The sequence below is a fragment of the Mirounga leonina genome, unplaced genomic scaffold (genome assembly GCF_011800145.1).
Source record: "Mirounga leonina isolate KUSES-001 unplaced genomic scaffold, KU_Mleo_1.0 Mir_152, whole genome shotgun sequence".
Taxonomy (NCBI): Eukaryota; Metazoa; Chordata; class Mammalia; order Carnivora; family Phocidae; genus Mirounga; species Mirounga leonina.
In genome coordinates, this window is record NW_023270380.1 from 10,086,939 (window position 1) to 10,107,338 (window position 20,400).

The 20,400-nt window shown below is 38.7% G+C and overlaps 2 protein-coding genes across 5 annotated transcripts in view; both read right to left on the bottom strand.

Moving 5' to 3' along the window:
• LOC118012946 (zinc finger protein 33B-like) overlaps positions 1-6,852 on the bottom strand; it is a 50,000-nt gene extending 43,148 nt beyond the window's left edge. The window contains 1 exon segment of the mRNA XM_035008531.1: positions 5,646-6,852. Within this exon segment, the coding sequence (XP_034864422.1) occupies positions 5,646-5,660 (15 nt within the window). The 5' untranslated portion in view covers positions 5,661-6,852.
• A 10,272-nt stretch (positions 6,853-17,124) lies between these two features.
• Positions 17,125-20,400, bottom strand: part of LOC118012947 (zinc finger protein 33B-like) — a 29,422-nt gene continuing 26,146 nt past the window's right edge. For 3 of the 4 annotated variants that reach the window (XM_035008532.1, XM_035008535.1, XM_035008533.1), the window contains exon 7: positions 17,125-20,375. In XM_035008532.1, coding sequence (XP_034864423.1) covers positions 19,699-20,375 — 677 coding nt within the window. In that variant the 3' untranslated portion in view covers positions 17,125-19,698. The other variant, XM_035008536.1, reaches the window with a different exon arrangement.

Sequence of the window (20,400 nt, forward strand, 5' to 3'; positions counted from 1 at the left end):
TAAACATCATTAAGTGTTTTGTTTGGTACTTAAATGACATTTTTGGAATGAAAATTATAAAGTAATACATAACTCCAACAACAACAAAAAAGGATTTTATTGTATTAAAGAGTACTGTATTAACTTGCTACAGTTTTGTAACTTAGGAAAGGTATTACCTTCCTTGGATTTGTACTTTAGGACAATATGCTGTAACGTTGGCTTATGATGTTCCCTGAAAAAAATAAAGTCAACCCAGAATTTTGCAGCACTCCAAATGTAGAGAGAACAGCTGTTCACATCTTTTAGCATTTCACGTTTGACTAACTTATAAATTGCCAGGTGTTAAAACCATGGTTCTGTAATTGCTAAAGCATGATACATCAGGAGATAATTACTTTTTGAAGTAATTGTGACCACAAAACATCTTTTTTACATGAAGAGCTGAATGTTATTTGGAATTACTCAAATGATGTCTTTCTGAAGCATAAATCCCAGGTACTTAGTGTTTTTAATACTATGGTGCAACTGCAGGGAGCGGGGGTGGTGGGGAAGAAAAAAAGTGATAATGAGAAAAAAAGCACTGATCTAAACTAAGCACTACATGAATTGCTTTGGAGCTTGTATTTATGGGAAATCCTTATTTTGGATGCCAAGGGGCAGCTGCAACATAAAAAACAATCCAGTAAATGTATTTTATTTCAAATTTTGTAGCAAGCAATTATCAACCAGTAAATACCCTTGATACTTGCAATTGTTACATACAGAGTATTTTAGTTAGAAAGTAATTAGCTCTTGCCTGGATTCTGTAATGCTTAATGTGATAAACTCATAAGGTTTCCTGTAAAACAAACCAGTTAATTTAGGCACATAACCACAGAAAAAGTATACCAAACTATTTAAAAATTAGTGTTTTTCTACTTAAAATATTGTTTAGCTTAAGACTTCTTAGGACATTGGTAAAATCAAGTTAAATGTATGATTTTTTTTTTTTTTAAGATTTATCTATTTATTTTAGAGAGAGAGATAGAGCGCACAAGCAGGAGGGGCACAGGGAGAGGGAGAGAAAATCTCAAGCGGACTGTGCTAAGCACAGAGCCCAATGTGAGGCTCGATCTCACCACCCCAAGTCCATGACTTGAGCTCGAAACCAAGAGTCAGACGCCTAACCAGCTGTATCACCTAGGCACCCTCCAATAAGGTTTTTGATTACTTTTTGCAACTGAAGATGGTTTTCACAATTGAAATAATATTTCAGCTAAAGAGAACATTGCTAAACATTGATATTTGATAAAAAGTTGCATTCTATAATTTCTGTAAATTATACTTGTTCTGAAAAAGGTGCAATGCCCTAATGGTAAAAAAATTTCTAAACAAACAAAAGTAAATATAAAGTCCATTAAAGTAGACATAAATGTGAAAGCCAAAACAATACACATTTAAAAATAACAGAGGAGATTATCTATGTGACCTCAGAGTAGGAAAATTAATTTTAAAGAGGACACAAATGACAGCAACATTAACAAATTTAATAAACTAATCCAAGGATCTGGAAGGTTTTCCTTGTAAAGAGCCAGAAAACAAATATTTTAGGTCTCGAGGGCCAGATGGTCTCCATCATTTCACTCTCAACTCCACCCCTAAAGCCACAGATCATACACAAATGAATAGGTAAGGTAATAGGTAATAGGTAGGGATTTGTGAGAGGAGCACAAGGGAGGCTTTAGAAGTCCTGCCAGTGTTTGTTCCGACCTATGTATTAGTTATGTGGGCATTAGATTTGTAGTAATTCACTGAACTCTAGACTTAAAATGTGTGGATTTTTTTAACACATCTGCTATACATATAAAAATAAGATTTACTAAAAAATAAAACACATTTTAGGTTAGTGATCAAAAAAGTCATCAGAAAGGAAGCTGAAACTTGTGTAGGAAAAAAAGCTCCACATATTGATACTTAGATTTTGCAGCTAAAGTAGTAGTAGAGAGAAATTATATCCTTATATGGGCATAATAAAAAGCTTTACAATAAACTCATCTTCAACAAAAAGTTACAAAAAATAGCCTATAACCAAAGATAGATAGCTGAAGGAAGGAATAAAGGTAAAAGCAGAAGCTAATTAAAACAACAGTGAAGGGGTGCCTGGGTGCTACAGTCGGTTAAGTATCTGACTCTTGATTTTGGCTCAGGTCATGATCTCAGCGTTGTGAGATCGATCCCCACATCAGGCTCCACACTCAGCGTGGAATCTGCTTAAGACATTCTCTCCCTCTCCCTCTGTCCCCATCCCTGCGCTCACGCATGCGCATGCTCTCTCTCTCAAATAAATAAATCTTTTTTTAAAAAACACAGTGAAAATCAATAAAACCAAAAGCTCGTTCCATGAAGAATAAAGTATTATCTGTGATAAACATTAGTCCAAAAAAATCAGAAAAACCATTAGGAATAAAAAGGAACAAATGAGGGGCGCCTGGATGGCTCAGTCGTTGAGTGTCTGCCTTCGGCTCAGGTCATGATCCCAGGGTCCTGGGATTGAGCCCCGCATCAGGCTCCCTGCTCTGCGGGAAGCCTGCTTCTCCCTCTCCCTCTCCCCCTGCTTGTGTTCCCTCTCTCGCTGTCTCTGTCAAATAAATAAAATAAAATCTTTAAAAAAAAAAGGAACAAATTAAACATTTTTATTTTTTCCCCAAATTTTTATTTAAATTCTAGGTAGTTAACATAGAGTGCAATATTGGTTTCAGGAATAGAATTTAATGATTCATCACGTGCATACAACACCCAGTGCTCATCATAAGTGCCCTCTTTAATACCATCACCCGTACAGTCCATCCCCACCCACCTCCCTCCATCAACCCTCAGTTTGTTCTGTCTTTAAGAGTCTCATATGGCTGGGGCGCCTGGGTGGCTCAGTCGGTTAAGCGTCTGCCTTCGGCTCAGGTCATGATCCCAGGGTCCTGGGATCGAGCCCCGCATCGGGCTCCCTGCTCCGCGGGAAGCCTGCTTCTCCCTCTCCCACTCCCCCTACTTGTGTTCCCTCTCTCGCTGTGTCTCTCTCTGTCAAATAAATAAATAAAATCTTTAAAAAAAAAAAAAAAAGAGTCTCTTATGGCTTGTTTCCCTCTCTTTCCCCCCCTCCCATACATTCATCTGTTTTGTTTCTTAAATTCCACATACGAGCAAAATAAAATTGAATATTTTAAAATGATTAAGAATACTATAGACAAGTTTATGGAAAAACATACTGACAGACAGAACTACAGTGATCACCAAAAGAGTAACACTTTTTGACCAAGTGGGACTTGTTTTAGAACACAAAGATTAGTTATTAAGAAATGTGGAAATGCAATTCAATAGATCTAAAAAGAAAAATATCATTATTCCCGTAAAATGTTAAGAAAGCATTTGGAAAAATTAAACTCTAATTTTCAATAAAATAAGACTCAAGGATACTTTGTGAACATGACAAAATCTACCTCAGTCCAAAACCAGCAGCATGCATAGCATTCCCATTCACACATATTGTGTTAGTCCTTTCATTGTGCTGCTTATTTTTTTAGATGGACAAATACAAAATCAGATCCTTTTCATCACATTATACTAAAAAAATTCTGGATTAAGGTACTAAATTTTAAAGAAAAGTCTTATTAGAAAAAAGACAGGATATAGAAAAATTTCATTAGGCCCATGGGGTCAGAAAAACAAGAATAAAAAAACAAGACATAAGAGGGTTGTATCACAATGTAAAACTTTCAGAAAGGATACTATTATGACAAAGCATATGAAGAGAAAATAATTAGTAATTATAACAAAAGATTAGCATTTAAAATATATAGGGAAGGGGCGCCTGGGTGGCTCAGTTGGTTAAGCGACTGCCTTCGGCTCAGGTCATGATCCTGGAGTCCCAGGATCGAGTCCCGCATCGGGCTCCCTGCTCGGCAGGGAGTCTGCTTCTCCCTCTGACCCTCCCCCCTCTCATGTGTACTCTCTCTCATTCTCTCTCTGTCAAATAAATAAATAAAATCTTAAAAAAAAAAAACATAGGGAATTCTTAAACTCAGGCTGAAACAACTTAAAAAGCCATAGGTTTATGAAAGTTGCACCAACTCAATAATCAGAAAAGTAGAAATTAAACAGTGACGTTTTACACTCTTTAGTATAAAAATAATTTTTATGTCTGGCGAGAAGGGAGGAAGTCATCTTCTAATGAGTAAGTTTACCTAGAAAAATTAGAAATCCTCATATCCTGTAACTCAAAAATACTAATCATTGGACTTTAGAGCAATAATTCTTAAATTTGATGTGTATCAGCATCATATGGGCACCTTGTTAAAAATATGGATTGCTGAGCCTTGCCCCCCAAATTTCTGTTCCAATAGGTTTGGGAGGGTACATAAAAATCTGCATTTCAGACGAGTTTCGAGGTGATGCTGCCATTTCTGGCCAAAAAACCTAACTTTGAGAAGCACTGCTCCCGAGTTTGGAGATAGACTTGCATCTATGCAGAGAGAACACGGATATTCATAGCAGTATTTATAGTAATGAAAAGTGGAAATTACCTAAATGCCTACCAATAAAATATAGTATTTAGAATATAGTGCACCCATACAGTAGGGAAAAATAGAGCATTACAAGGGATAAACTACATATGGATCAATCTCAAATTACTGGTGAACTGAGGGGAAAAATGTCCATCATATATACACGAAGATAATTTATACATTTTTAGAAGTACTCAAAACAATGAACAGTATTGTTCAACTCTCTACTCTCTCAACTCTCATATTTTTTCAATGTTCATGTTAAAAAAAAAAAAAGACAAAGGATGAAAAATTGGAACTGAACTATAGGGCACAATGAGGAAGACTCCAAGAAAGAGCTATCAGAAGACTGGTATCAGAAGAGGACAAAGAAGATGTGCACCATCAGTTGCCAGGAGAATAATGTAGCAGTTCTTCAAGGAAAGCAATTACAATTAAATCATTGGCCATCTTTACCTAGATAGATCCCAAAAAGCAGAGAGGAAAGACCAGGACAGAATTCCATGGGATGAATTTGAATGGGAAGCTCAGACACATTTACCAGAGAATGTAACTCTGAACCATCTGCTGTGCAACTTATATACCCAACCTGGCTAAAGTCATTACGGAGAGTTTTTGTAACAGGCCTGCAGGCCATTCATTCTCCTAAACATACCAGCTTTCATAGCAGGATCAAACAAGACCTGTAAAATTAACTACTAAAATAACAAGACAAGTAAAATTAATTACTTGAACTATCTCTTGACGGTTTTAAGCACTCATTTCAGGGCTGTCACTGGAAGGTTACCCACTATGTGTCCCTATATTAAGACCAAAAGAGATATCTTCCAAGAAGTCCTTGTGTTTAAAAAAAAATTCTGTCTGTATCCAAAATACAGTGTCTTTCTTTTTCCGTGGCTATCAGAAACATCAGAGACGTATTTGTGAATCAACTTAGAAACTCTAAGATACATAATGATCAGTATGTATCTACAAGCCAACTTGGCCCTGCTTCTGATCTATTACTTTATATTTTCTGTAAAGTTACATTTTTATCTATTACTAATTTTCCCCATCTTAACAGATGGAGTCCTACAAATCTCACAGAGTCCACTGTAAAATAAAGTGGGGAATGAATAAATAACCTACCTGGGATTTGTTCATTTTCTGCTGTCTTGGAAAAATGTAGACAACTCTGAAGACGTGCTGGGTTACAACAAGAGGGATGGGTCATGGAAGATCTGGCCTGCCGGGGGGGCTCCTGAATCCTCCTGCCCTACAAAACTACACATACCCAATAGACAGGAAGAAGAATGTCAGTACCTCTGACCTTCAGATGTTCAAACACCACCTATCTAAGTGACTCTGATATAATCACGTAGTAGCTCCTGGGCATAACATTTTCCGCTGGGTAAATGTAAATATTTGCTCCCTGAGGATTTAATAGTTTAAACTTCTCTTGATGCTCACACACAAATTTTTTTTTTTAATAAAAAAACTGGTTTAAACAATACACCCAGTGAAGTAACATTAACTCTTCACCGAAACTGTTGCAAAAATACTCCCGACTAATCTGTTACCAATTTCCCTGTTACTAAACCTTTGGTTAGTGATTCCACAGAAAGCTATAAAAAGCAGTGCTTTAAGGCAAGGTCTAGGTTTCAATTTCTGTATCTTGCCGTTTCTCAAAGGATCTTTTTAATGTAATTTGCTTTTCCTTGCGTGGAAAGCAGGGAGTTCTCTCTCATGAGTCAGGAGACAAGACTTTCAGTCTTCTGATTCTGAACAAGTCAGTAACCTTCAAGAGGGAAAGATTTTTTTATATTAAGTGAGACAGAAACAGAATTCTTGAAGATCCTTCCTGAATGCCAGGGCAAGTCAGGACTGAGCAACAGCGCACATCAAGATGCAGTGATGGGCACGGCTGGTGAGCAGCGCAGACTCCAGGAAGGATAAAGGCAGAACCGAGGGAACGGGGTCGCCCCGAGGCGGGGTGGTAACCGCGCAGCCCCGGCAGGCGGACCCCGTTCCCCCGACTACCGCACGCAACCACCCGCCGCGTAGGCACACGCCCTCCCCGCAGCGCCGTCCCCTTCCCACCGGTTCCGACACCCACCGTGCACACGCACACGCCCTCTTCCTGCGGCCTCCGGGACGGGGCCCCACGGACAGCACCGCACGCTCCGCGCAGGGGCCGATCACGTGGGGTCCCGACCCCTAGTCCTGATGCAGACGTCCCCGTCCTGCCGTCGGGGGGTCCGCCGAACTCCTCCATACCATCGGGCACCGACCGCCTACCCCCGACCCGCGACCCCCGGGGGGCACGGCGCACGCCTCGGCCCTCGTCCAACCGTCTCGGGCTCACCTGTCGCTCCGTCGTCGTGAAGCACCGGCCCCAGAAAAGCGCAGAGCATAAGCGGCCCGAGAATAGCCTCCCACGCGAGAACTGAAGAAAACGGGGTGTGGGGGGAAGACGGAAGTGCACGGAGACAGGAGGTGGAACCAGGCATGCGCAGAACCAGGCCTGCGCAGAACCGGGCAGTCCCTGCGATCAATGCCGCAAGTGAGAACGACCTTTCCCTGCTCACCACGGGCGGTGCGAGATTGGCTGAGAGTGCAGTATTTACCCAGCACATGAAAGTTTGGGGCGCTTGAGAGAGTTCCCCAGGCAGTCAGAGCCGGTCAGGGACTCCCCACAGCTTACGGATTACAGCCCAGGTCTTTGTGCAGCAACTGTGCAATTCAGACACACAGCGGTCACGGAAAGGGAACCTGCATGTCACGTTCACTTTTTCAAATACTAGGAAATAGATTCCATCAATAAAATAAAAGAATGCCTAAAAAAAAAAAATAGTATCCGACACCATCAGCGATTCTCTCAGAAAATGAAAAGCGAGGGGGCGAGGGCAGGGTCAAGAAGCTAGTTCATCAAAAATCATGAAAACAATAAATGAAAATTGTAGATAAATCATAAAACAGACACATTCCAAAAATATATATATTCATTTACATAAACATATTCTTTCCTCTGTGGAGACATTAAGATTACTTGAATAAATGAAGATCTACCCTTTCACAGAAAGAATCGCTATTCTTTGAAAACATTCCACTAGGAATCTCAGTCTTGCATGTATTTTTTTCTCTTTGATTTTTGTGTATCTTAATGTGTACTTTGCAAAAGCATTCTCAACTTCATCTGGAATAAATAAAAATCTAAATTAGCAGACAAACATTTCAAAAAGAAAAATTCCTGAGAAGTATCAATATGCATAATATTGCTCGAATAAAAATAGTTTGGCATCTGCTTCATGGAAACAAAGCCATGATTAAGTGTATTTTTTGAATGTAGTATAATAAATGTAGCATTTCAAAGCGCTGAGGAAAGAATGAAATATTCCAAAAGCAATCCCTTCCCAACAATTTGGAGTAAAGTTATGTACATAGATCACACATGGTACAATTCACATGGATTCCAGATTTAAAATAAAACACTAATAGTGTGAATAAAAATAGAGGTGACAAGTTGTGACACCAAAAATAGAAACCATAAATTTAGTACCTGATACATTATAAAAAACAAACTCAGCTCTATTTTTTAAAAAAGTTAAAAGCAAATAAAATTATATTTTTATTTGAAAGAAAAGATATATTAATTTAAAAAGAGATCTTTAAATCAATAGAAAGAAAAACTTAAAATGGGCTACAGAACTAAGCACTAGTATGATAATGAATGACAAAGGTATATAAAATGAAAATGAATGACAAATATATATAAAAGTCCATTATGAGAATTGAAAAAATGCAAATGTTTAAGTAAAAACATGTAAGATATTGAGATTTAATTTTTTTTAAATTTCTGTATAAAAGTTCACTCTGCTGTACTTTTATGAATTTTGACAAATGCATAGATCTGTGTAACCACCACCACAGTCAAAATACAGAACTGTTTCATCACAGCTCCCAAAATTCCTTCATGCTACCCTTTTGAAGTCAAACTTTCTTAACCTTTGGCAGCTACTATCTCTTCTTCATGCCTATAGTTTGCCTTTTCTGGAAAGTCACATATATAGACTCTTACCGTATGTAATCTTATGAATCTGCTATCTTTTACTTAGTACAATACACTTAAGATTCATTAATGTTGTTTAGTGTATCAATACACTTGTTGGCTTTTGTTTCCCAAGTCCTACTCCACGGTATGAATTTACCACACTTCACTTATCTCTTTCCCAGTCAAGTGACTTTAATTTCCAATTTGGGGAAATTATGAAAAAGTAAGATACCATTTTGGAGTATAAGACTCAAACGTATTTTTAAAAAGAGTAAGACAGGGCGCCTGGGTGGCTCAGTTGGTTAAGCGGCTGCCTTCGGCTCGGGTCATGATCCTGGAGTCCCGGGATGGAGTCCCGCATCGGGCTCTCTGCTCGGCGGGGAGTCTGCTTCTCCCTCTGACCCTCCCCCCTCTCATGTGCTTGCTCTCTCTCATTCTCTCTCTCTCAAATAAATAAATAAAATCTTTAAAAAAAATAAAAAAATAAAAAAAATAAAAAGAGTAAGACAGAGTTAGGATGTGTGCCTGAGAAAATACTTATTCTTACTCACTTTTATTGAGAGTTTAATTCATGTAAACTCTCTGGAGGCTCATTTTTTTTATCAAATTCTAAAGGAATTTTAAGTGGGAAATTCCATTTAGACAACTATGCATGACTTTATAATAATAGAATTAATTTTCATTGATGTACGTACAAGAATGTTTACATCAGTCCGAGTCCAGGTGGGAAGAGAAACTTCTCAAATATGATGAGAGGGAATTTAATAGAACAGGTTAAAACAGGTATTTTAAAGGCAAAAGTGAACACCAAGGTAACAGGGGTAACAATTGCAGACATCAGCTACCACCCCAGGGTAACATGATGGAAGAAGTCAAAGAATTCAAACGTAGCCACTCAGAAGAGGATTCCACACTTGAAGAACTAGGATTCCACACCTGAAGCAGGGGAGGTGCCTGGGTCATGCTGGTATCATAGGTGCTGAGAGAAGAGCCTCGCAGAACTGGAATTCAGACCTTCAGGGGGTGCTGTCCAGTTACTGCAGGACTGTCAGAAGGGCATGGTGGGGTAATGCCTCTGAGGGGTGTCCCGCTCAGCTGGTGCTGCTGTCAGAGAGGGATCAATATGGCTACATGTGGGAGAGCTAAAAGAAGCTGGAGAGTGAGCGAACCTGCTGGGATTAGATCCTAGTGATGGTTGCAGAACTTTGTGAATATACTTGAAACCACTGAATTTTCTGCTCTTAAGGGAGTGAATTTAATGATACATGAATTATATCTCAGTTTTTAAATACTTCAAAAAAAGAAGCTGTAGTGTACCACTAGTGGCCAAGGTGAAGGGCCATTGCTAGGGTGATGTTAAGGAAAGCACTCTGCAAACAGGAAGAAGGAAGTTGCTCCTCCCATAACCCTGTCCTCCAAACTTCCTGTAGGGTCTCCTAGGGCAAAGCCTAACAGGCAGCAGGGACAAGTGTGAAATGTGGTTTACACAGTTCCAAGCATCAATATCGCAATGCACAGTAGAGAATGCTAGGCTTAGTGTAAGGAGGCAATAGCTAAAACTAACAGGATTCCTCACAATTTAATTTATAAAAGCAAATACTAGAAACAAAATGTCCTTGAAATTTGTGTAAGCAAAATAAATTAAGGCCATATAGTGGAACGCTATGTAACCATTAAAAGTGGTAATGTAGAGGGGCACCTGGGTGGCTCAGTTGGTTAAGTGCCCGACACTTGATTTCAGCTCAAGTTTTGATTTCAGGGTCCTGAGTTCAAGCCCCATGTTGGGCTCCATGCTAGGCATGGAGCCTACTAAAAAAAGAAAAAACTGGTAATGTAGAGGTATACTAACTTACATAGGGGGTTGGTTACAAAATACTTTGAAATTAAGAATTTGGTTTATGTAAGCATATTTAAGACAAGATCACATTTAAAAAATGTACTAGAGAGGGGTACGTGGCTGGCTCGGTCAGTAGAGCATGCAACTCTTGATATCAGGGACATGAGTCCGAGCCCCACACTGGGTGTAAAGATTACTTAAAACAAAAGTGAGAAAAAAAATGTACCAGAGAGTGACATCAGCATGATGGCAGCATAAGACATTGGTTCCTCCTTTTTCTCTCCCTTTTTAAAAAACTAATTTGACATCCATCCACGAACAAAAATGGGTTGATGGGAGTTGTGGAACCCAACACTATATGCCAAGAGACCCAGAATGAGTCTCCTCTACCTGTGTACCTATTAACAGGCACGCAGTCCTTACTAAGAACTGCAGAACCAACAGAGCCAGCAAACCTGCCCAGTGCCTTTTGCCCTGGTTGGGAAAACAACCGGGAGAGTGCTCACCTAGGACAGATGAATGGTAAAGAAAATACACACACATGGGAATATTATTCAGCCGCAAAAAGAGAAATCTTGCCGTTTGCAATACAGATACACCTTGAGGGCATTATGCCAAATGAGATAAGTCAAACAGTGAAAGACAAATGTTGTATGATCTCACTTATATATGGAATCTTTAAAAAAAAACAAAAACAACCAAAATCATAATACAGATGGGCGGTTGCCAGAGGCAGAGTGTGGGGAGTGGGTGTCATGGGCAGAGGGGCTGAAAAGGTACAAATTGCCAGTTACAAGATAAATAAGGCTGGGGATATAATGTTTGGCATGGTAAGTACAGTTAACAATACCGCATTGTATTTTGAAAGGTGTTGAGAGAGTAGATCTTAAATTTCTCATCACAAGAAAAAAACCTGTAACAATTTGTGATAATGGATGTTAACTATACTTATTATGGCAATCACTTCACAATATATATATGTGCCAAATCATTATGTTGTCAACCAAATGCTTACCCAATGTTATATGCCAATTATATCTTAATTTTAAAAACTATCCAAAGCCAATTATATATTCAATGCAATCCTATCAAAATTTTAATGGCATTTTTCACAAAAGAGAAAAAACAGTATTAAAATTTGTATGGAACCATAAAGACCACGAATAGTCCAACCAATCATGAGTAAGAACCAAGCTGAAGGCATCACACTTCCTGATTCCACACTATACCACAAAGCTGTAGTAATTAAACTAGTATAGTATTGGCATAAAAATAGCTGGGAAGACTAATGGAACAGAATGAAGAGTCCAGAAATAGACTCATGCATATACAGTGAACTAATATTTGACAAGGGATCCAAAAATGTTCAGTGCAGAAAGACAGTCTTTTCTTTTTTTTTTTTTTTTTAAGATTTTATTTATTTATTTGCCAGAGAGAGACATAGTGAGAGAGGGAACACAAGCAGGGGGAGTGGGAGAGGGAGAAGCAGGCTTCCCGCGGAGTAGGGAGCCCGATGCGGGGCTCGATCCCAGGATGCTGGGATCATGACCTGAGCCGAAGGCAGACGCTTAACAACTGAGCCACCCAGGTGCCCCGAAAGTCAGTCTTTTCAATAAATGGTACTAGGAGAATGAGATAACCACATGGAGAAACATGAAATTGGACCTCTATCTTATATCACTCACAAAATTAACTCAAAATAGGTTGAAGACTTAAACATTAAGACCTGATACCATAAAACTCTTAGAAGAAAACATAGGGTAGAATCTCCTCCACAATGACTTTCTTGGTAATGATTGTTTGGACATAACACCAACAGCACAGCACCGAAGAAAAAAAATCAGCAAGTAGGACAACATTAAACTCAAAAGCTGCTACACAGCAGAAGAAACAATAAAAAAAATGAAAGGCAACCTATAGGAGAAAATATTTGCAAACCATGTATCAAATAAATATATAAAGAACTCCTAAAACTCAAAAGCAACAAAAATCTGATTTAAAAATGGGCAGAGGAGAGGTACCTGGGTGGCTCAGTCAGTTAAGCATCCAACTCTTGATTTTGGTTCAGGTCATGATTTCAGGGTCTTGATCTCAGGGTCATGAGATCAAGCCCTGCATCAGGCTCCATGCTCAGCAAGGAGTCTACTTGAGATTCTCTCTCTCCTTTTGCCCCTCCACCCCACTCTCTCTAATAAATAGATAAATCTTTCAAAAAAAAAAAAAGGGCAGAGGAATAGGCATTTTTCCAAAGTAGGTATCTACATGGCCCAAGCACATGAAAAGATGCTCAGCATCACTCATCATCAGTGATATGCAAATCAAATCCACAATGAGAGATCACCTCATACCTGTTAGGATGGCTATTATCAAAAACACAAGAAATAATATGTGCTGGCAAGGATGTGGAGAAAAGGGAACTCTTGCACACTGGTGGTAGGAATGTATGTCAGTACATCTACTATAGGTAACAGTATGAATGGTCTTCCTAAAATCAGAAATACAATTCTCATATGATCCAGCAATTCCACTAGTGGATATATACCCAAAGAAAATGAAAACAGGACACTGAAGAGATATATGCACTCCCATGTTTACTGCATTATTATTCACAATACCCAGGATATGGAAACAACCTAAGTGTCCATCAACAGATGAATGGATAAAGCAGGTGTGGTATATATATGTGTACACACACACACACACACCCAGAGTAAGAAGGAAATCCTGTCCACTTGCAACATGAATGGACCTTGAAGGCACCCTGGATAAAGTTTCCATGCCAAGTGAATTTTTCTCATGGACTCAGGTCCCAGCACAATGAACAGGAATCCCACCTGGAAGATAAAACTCTCTTATTTGAGCTCTCTCTCTGTAGAGCTAAATCGCAGAGACAGAACCCCCCAAAAGAGCTTACCTTGTATTTCCGTGATCAGATTTGTTACTCATCTCCCAAGAAGTGGGCAAACCTGCAGGATGTCGCCATTCTCAGAAGCCATCAAAGACTCTGATCCCAGGTTCAGAAGGGAGGACGAGGTGGAGCTGCATGAGGGTGACACCAGCACTCTGTGTGCGAAGTGTCACTTGATTGAAGGGACAGCTTCCCAGTCTTTCCTGATCTTTCACAACCTTGACATTTTGATGAATACTGGTTGGTTATTTTGTAGAATGGACCCCACTATGTGTTTGTCTGATGTTTTCTCATGATTGGGATGATGTATGTGTGGGACAAGAATACCACTTAAGAGATGTGTGCTTCGCAGAGCATCGTATCAGGGAGTTCATCATGTTGCTATGTCTTATTACTGAGACACGTTAACCATTCTGTTAAAGTTATGTCTGCCGGGGTCCTCTGCTGTAACGTTACTATTTTTCTCATTTTAATTAATATCTTAATACTAGCATCTGTTAATGGATAGTGTCTGCAGTAATCATTGATGTGTGGTTTGCCTGATGGTCTTCTTATTTCCTTCATTTAGATGACTTTTAAAGATTTTAAGAAATATTTTCAATTTCAATTTGTAATTTAAAAGAAGCCCAAATCCCATCAAATCACCCATAAGACCTCCTGGGCACTTGTGCAGGAGTGGGGTCCATTCACAGGATACCAAAAATTATAAAATTCATTCAGGCTTCCTAGTTAAAATATCATTACCACATGGCAACCAGAGGTACAATTCTTATTTCATTGGGGAAGTCGGTTTTAACATTTTCCGATCCTAGACAATTAATAATAATTCAGAAATTGTATTATTTTAACATCTACAATAATAAATACCAGACTTCATGAATGCTTATGTCATTTAAAATTTGGATATCAAAAACAATCTTAAAGTAAGATGGTACCCCTTTTATATATTCTTTTATGTACATATATATGGGTTTTAAATATACGGGAAAGGAAGATGTTAAAGGTTACACCCTGAACTAATAGCAATGGTTACAGCAAGGAAGACTACCAATGTACAAGTGGTGGGTTCAAAAAAAACTAATGATTGAAAGATTTACTTTGAAATAATTTCAAACTTTAGGTAAGTTGTAAGAAAAGTGCAAAGAATTCCCATATCCCCCATAGCTAGATTCCCCAACTGTTAACATTTCACTGCATTTGCTTCGTATCTCTGTCTGATCAACTATCCTGTTATCATTATTCTTTTCCTGAGTATATGAGGCAGAGCTATGGATGTCATACATCACAATTCCTAAGTACTCCACCAGGCCTTCTCCTAAAACAAGGACACTTTCTTACAGAACCACCAACCAAATATGCAAGTCAGAAAATCAACCCTGACAGAGCACTACTGTCAAATCCACAAACCCCATTCCAATCTCAACAGCTGTCCCAACAAAGTCTTTCCTTTCTGGTCCTGGATCTGGTCACTCTGGGTTTGTCCTGTGTTTCTTCATTACCAGACTTTCTTGGTAGTAACCACAGAAAAGATGGGTCAGTGTGTATGTCAGGGGCCACACAATGCAGACCATGGTGGTATTAGCCTGGATCATCTTGTCATTTTGGTGTCTGCCAGGTTTCCCCACCATAGTATCACCATTATCCCCTTTGAAATTGGTATTTGTGGAGATATACTCTGAGGTTATGCCAATAATCTGTTCCTCATCCACTCACCAATCTTAGTATCTATTAATAATGTCACTAATAATCAATCACTACTATGATGGTTACCAAATACTGGTTTTCTATTTCCATTATTCCTCATACATTTACTAGTAAGGAAGAGATTTCTCTTCTCCCCACTTACTTATTTCTACCTCAATATGGATTCATGGCTTTCTGTTTTATACCATAGGTTATACTCCATTGTTACTATTCATTTTTGTGTTCAAATTGTTCCAGATTTGGCCAATAGGAGCATCTTCAAGATGGTCTTATAGTAACTTTTGCTATGCCCCCATTATTCGTTGAGCCATTCCTTGCCTGCTCTCACAGGAAGATGTTTTAGGCTCATCTGCTTTTCCAGGCCCAGGTCTGGAATCAGGCATTTACCAAGGACTTCTGCTTCCTTTAAGTGGAAGACAGTATCTAGAAACCAAACTCTGGAAGCTAGTGCTCATAGCTCCTGGGATGGAGTTGCTTCTGAGCAATCTCAGCATAAAGAGCTAGGAAATCTGTGTATGGAGGACATTCATACACACACACACATGCATGTGTATGTTTGTATACACACATGTATATCTGCATATACATGTGCATGTGTCGACCCACATATGTACACACACACCTATAAATGTATCTAGGTCTATCAGTGTACATATATTTAAAAAATGATCAATTCCTACCAATACCTCCAATTCTGATTCAACACCTCGGGGTTCTGTTCCATCTTCCACCTTTCTATATTTATAAATACCTTCAACAGGGAGAAACTTGGCTCCCATTTTCAATACATTCATCTTCCCCTCAATGCAATCAATCTCCAACCACGCCAACAATTTCCTCTATCTATAATCTCCTTAGCCACCAACTCCCCAGTGTCCCATGTCTCTGTGATAGGAACAGTAGTGCTACTCCGTTCCTCTGTGTGGAGCTCCTCTCTTCACCTCACTGACCTGCAATGGGACTGCTGTCCTTGTGCTGGAAGGGAAGGGAAAAGAAAGGAATAGCTGTAATTTGAAAAAAGAATATATTCCAGTATTATTTGTAAAATAAAAATAATAAAAATGAAGAAATAACGCTACAGATGGAATGTCTATGTCCCATATCACTTCTTCCCTCCAAAAAAATCATGTGACAAACTAATCCCGATGTATTAATCCTATTAGATGGCACACAAATACAATACTATTGAATGATACCAAATGTCAGTATTATTTATGTTAACTTCTATTGCTTGACTGGGTTGGGTCAGCCGACTTTTCCCACTATAACCACACTTACGTTTTACCAGCTGTCATGCTTGGCCAACAGTATATGCTTGAGGACTGCAAGGATGGAGGAGGGCAAAGGGACGTGCTTCTTCCCGGGCTTTCCGTCCACATCCTGTGCTGTCAGCATCCTAGCAATGCTGCTTCACACCCCATTCAGGCATGGGGTCTTCTGAGAGACGCAGCTAAATTCCATTTGCAGTTTTTCTAACACTCGCACACCCGCATCATCATGCCCCATCAGATAAACCAGTGCCAGGCAACCAGCACTCTCTCCTCAGCCAGTATGGGCCCAATCCCGAGAGGCCCCTCCTCTGGGCTCCGATACCCACATCAGTGGGACAGGTTCCTTTCAGAGGCCTACACTTCAGCTCTGAGGGAGGCCCCCCCCACCCCGTCCCTTCATTTGTCCAGCCTAGAGCTGGTATCTGCGGCCTGCAGTTGCTATCTTAGTGATACATTTGGGTTTCATTTTTCCCTTTTCGATTCCTGCTATCTTTATATCTCAGTGTGCCCTTTTAGCCTTTCAGATCCCCAGTTAACAACTGTATACCAAGTTAACAGTGCTTTAGATCATATTGTTTCTGTTCAAATCACTGCTATGGTTTCTGTCTTCTGACAACCCTGGTATGTCTCACTGCAATTTAATCTTAGGAAGAGTAGAACTTACATTTTATTCACTGTTGTACAATGCCTTCTACTTAATAAGTGACTAATAAATACTGATTGATTCAACAAATGTTTGTATTTATAGTCACTAAAACGTTTTTCTCACTGTGGGTTGAGGATTCAGCTCTACTCTGGATAAAGTACACAATGTCCAAAATTGTATTGTTCATAATCATGAAAAATTAGAAACAAGATGCCTTTCAACAGAATTAAGTTATTTTAATAGAACGGAGTATAAGATGCTAAAAAATTACAAGAGCTACATATATAAACATGGACATAACTCAAAACCGTTATGCTGGTTTTAATAAAGGAATAGTGTTCAGGATAAGGCACAAAGCGTGATGTGACAGAATGTTACTAGAACCACTGAAATTCACTATGAGTTTATACAAAGCAGCAAAAAGCAGAGAGTGAAGAGCAGTGAAATCATTGGTGTGGGGCAGTAGGGTGGTGTCCTATGGTTGGCCCATCTGGATTGTGCACCACCAGAATAATGGGGACCCGAATACAGGGCCTAGAAATGTAACAGCCACACCAAAGGATAAATCTCTATACAATAAAAATGTGGTTTCATATCAGTGAAATAGGGGTGAATGAATCAAAAGGTGAAAGATCAACTGGCTATTCATTTGGAAAAAAACAAAGTTGGATTTTTAGTTCATACCATATTTAATCAACAACAGAAAAAGGTCAGTAGACGATTCTATTCACTTTAAACATGTTTCGTATGTTTTAAAGACAAACCTGACAAAATACAAAGTTTTAGTAAGACTTTTCTTGTATCAACTCAAGAAGCAGAAATACATTTCATACTATGGAATGACAGACCATTTTATTTCTAATGTTCAAGTTCTAAACATAAATGCCTTTAGCTCTAATAACAGAAAACTCTGACCCAAACTGTTCAGTATCTGTGAGGTAGATAATATTATCTCCATTTTGCAGATGAGGAAATTGAGGCAGAAATTAAATCACTACATAGGTCACTCAAATAATAAGTGACAGACATAGAACAGCTTGTCTGAAAAAAAACCACGTATAATTGTAGGAGGGAAAATGTGGCATTCTACCACACTAAATACAAATGCAGATAGTTTTTTGCTCACATAAAATCTGACCTTCACACTTAAAACTTATATAAGCATATTCTTTGGATATAACACAAATATAAAATGGGGAAAATTTCTTCAACAGGCCCTGCTTTCAATCTGTACAGAATAATAAGTACTAATGTTCAAGGCCAATTTTGAAAATTGATTCAGATGTGTACTATAAATAACTGTGTACTGAATCATTGCATACTTCAAGTAAATCTTGATTTTATCAGTCGTTATTTGGTCATCTCCTAAAAGAATAGTTTGTTAACAATGTCTATACTGATTTACACGTGCCACCAAAAAGTAGAAAACACACATGACACATGGTATTTCATGCATTCAACGCTTCTTTTAAAAAATATATACTGTGGTGTAAGAATATGATGGGACAACAATAGCATTTAGTGTCAGAAATCGTAGTGTATGTTACAAAAATTATTTAGCTAAGGGCGCATTGTTCCTACTATAACTATTTTGGAGGCTACAACAAAAATCAAGCATATAGAAAGTAGCCGTTAAAGAGCACACTCCTATGTATAAGCCTAACAAAGCTCAGAGGCTTATTATTACTCATGTAAATAAGCAGTGCTGTTACTTTGTTCACATAGACAGTGCTGTACTTTCAGTTTACATATATTATTCACATATACACTTAGTGCTGTTACTTTAATCACATATACACTTAGTGCTGTTACTTTGATGTTTACAAAGTGCTGTTACTTTATTCACATATACATTTAGTGCTGTTACTTTGAGTTTACATATATTATTCACAAATACACTTAGTACTGTTGCTTTGATGACTCAACTCACTTGTGCCTTCTCAAAGCTACATATTCCTTGTTGACTGTGACGGTCAAATAAATATCCCGTGTTAGATTATTAATAAGATATTTAGTATTGCATCCAAAACATTGCTTCCAGAATAAGATTATTTCTAGATGAGGATGTTTTCCTCACTTCCTAAACTGACAATTTTCTTTTGTTATGTATTCTCTGATAAATCAATCTTGAAATGTTTTTCAAGTTATTAGCTTTTATTCCACTCTCAATTATCTGATGGTCAATCAGAGGTAGATTTTTGTGAAAATTTTCCTATATCCATTTCATTTTGGGGTGTTTCAATTCGTAAATTTCTGATTTACAAAATGCTTGACTTGATCAAAGTTTATTAAAATGAAGAATACTGAGAGCAGTTTCCCTGCCCACTGAATTCTCTGACATACAGTGTTTCTCATACCTTCATTAGATTCACAAGGTATATGAGATGAGGGATGGCTAGGATATACCATGACAACAAAAAGCCCTAAACGTGTAATGGCTGAACAAATCCGAAATTAATTTCCAGTTCATGACAAAACTTACAAGTGATGTTACAGAAGGCAGAACTTTGCACAGGACCCTGGTTTCTTCTAACCTGTGAATCTGTAATCTCTAATGATTAGCTCCCAAGTTACCCTGAGGATGATCTCCATTACCCTTTGATAAGGAAAGAAAAATGGGAGTAGGAAAAATTCCAAATGAGGTCCTTTACAAGCTTGGAATTTGTTTCAGAAGTCATATGGCCTCATGTGAATGGAAGGAAAGCTAGAAAATCTTGACTAGTTGTGTAACCACAAAGACAAATGGGTATTGGGAAAAACAGAGCAAGTTTCTGCCACAGAGTTCCTACCCTATGTGAATTCCCTGATGATGAGTAAGCGCTGATTTCCGGCCAAAAGTTTTTCCACATTCACAACATTTATAAGGTTTCTCTCCTGAGTGAATTCTCAGATGGGTAGTGAGGGTAGATTTATGACGAAAACTCTTCCCACATTCGTTACATTCAAAGGGTTTTTCCCCTGTGTGAGTTCTCTGATGATTAATAAGAGTCGACTTCGTAAGAAAAGCTTTCTGACATTCATGACACTGAAAGGGTTTCTCTCCTGTGTGAGTTCTCTGATGTACATTAATGGCTGACAGATGACGGTAAGTTTTACCACATACATTACATTGAAAGGGTCTATCTCCTGTGTGAGTTCTCTGATGTTGAGTGAGGGCTGACTTCTGGCAGAAGGTTCTCCTGCATTCATTACATTCATAGGGCTTTTCCCCCGTGTGAGTTCTCTCATGTCGAGTGAGGGATGACTTCTCGTAAAAGGATTTCCCACATTCATTACATTTATAAGGTTTCTCTCCTGTGTGAATTCTCTGATGTGCGTTAACATCTGACTGCCGATAGAAAGTTTTCCCACACTCATTACATTGAAAGGGCTTCTCTCCTGTGTGAGTTCTCTGATGAACATTAACTTCTGACTGCCGATAGAAAGTTTTACCACATTCGTTACATTGAAAGCGTTTCTCTCCTGTGTGAGTTCTCTGATGCACATT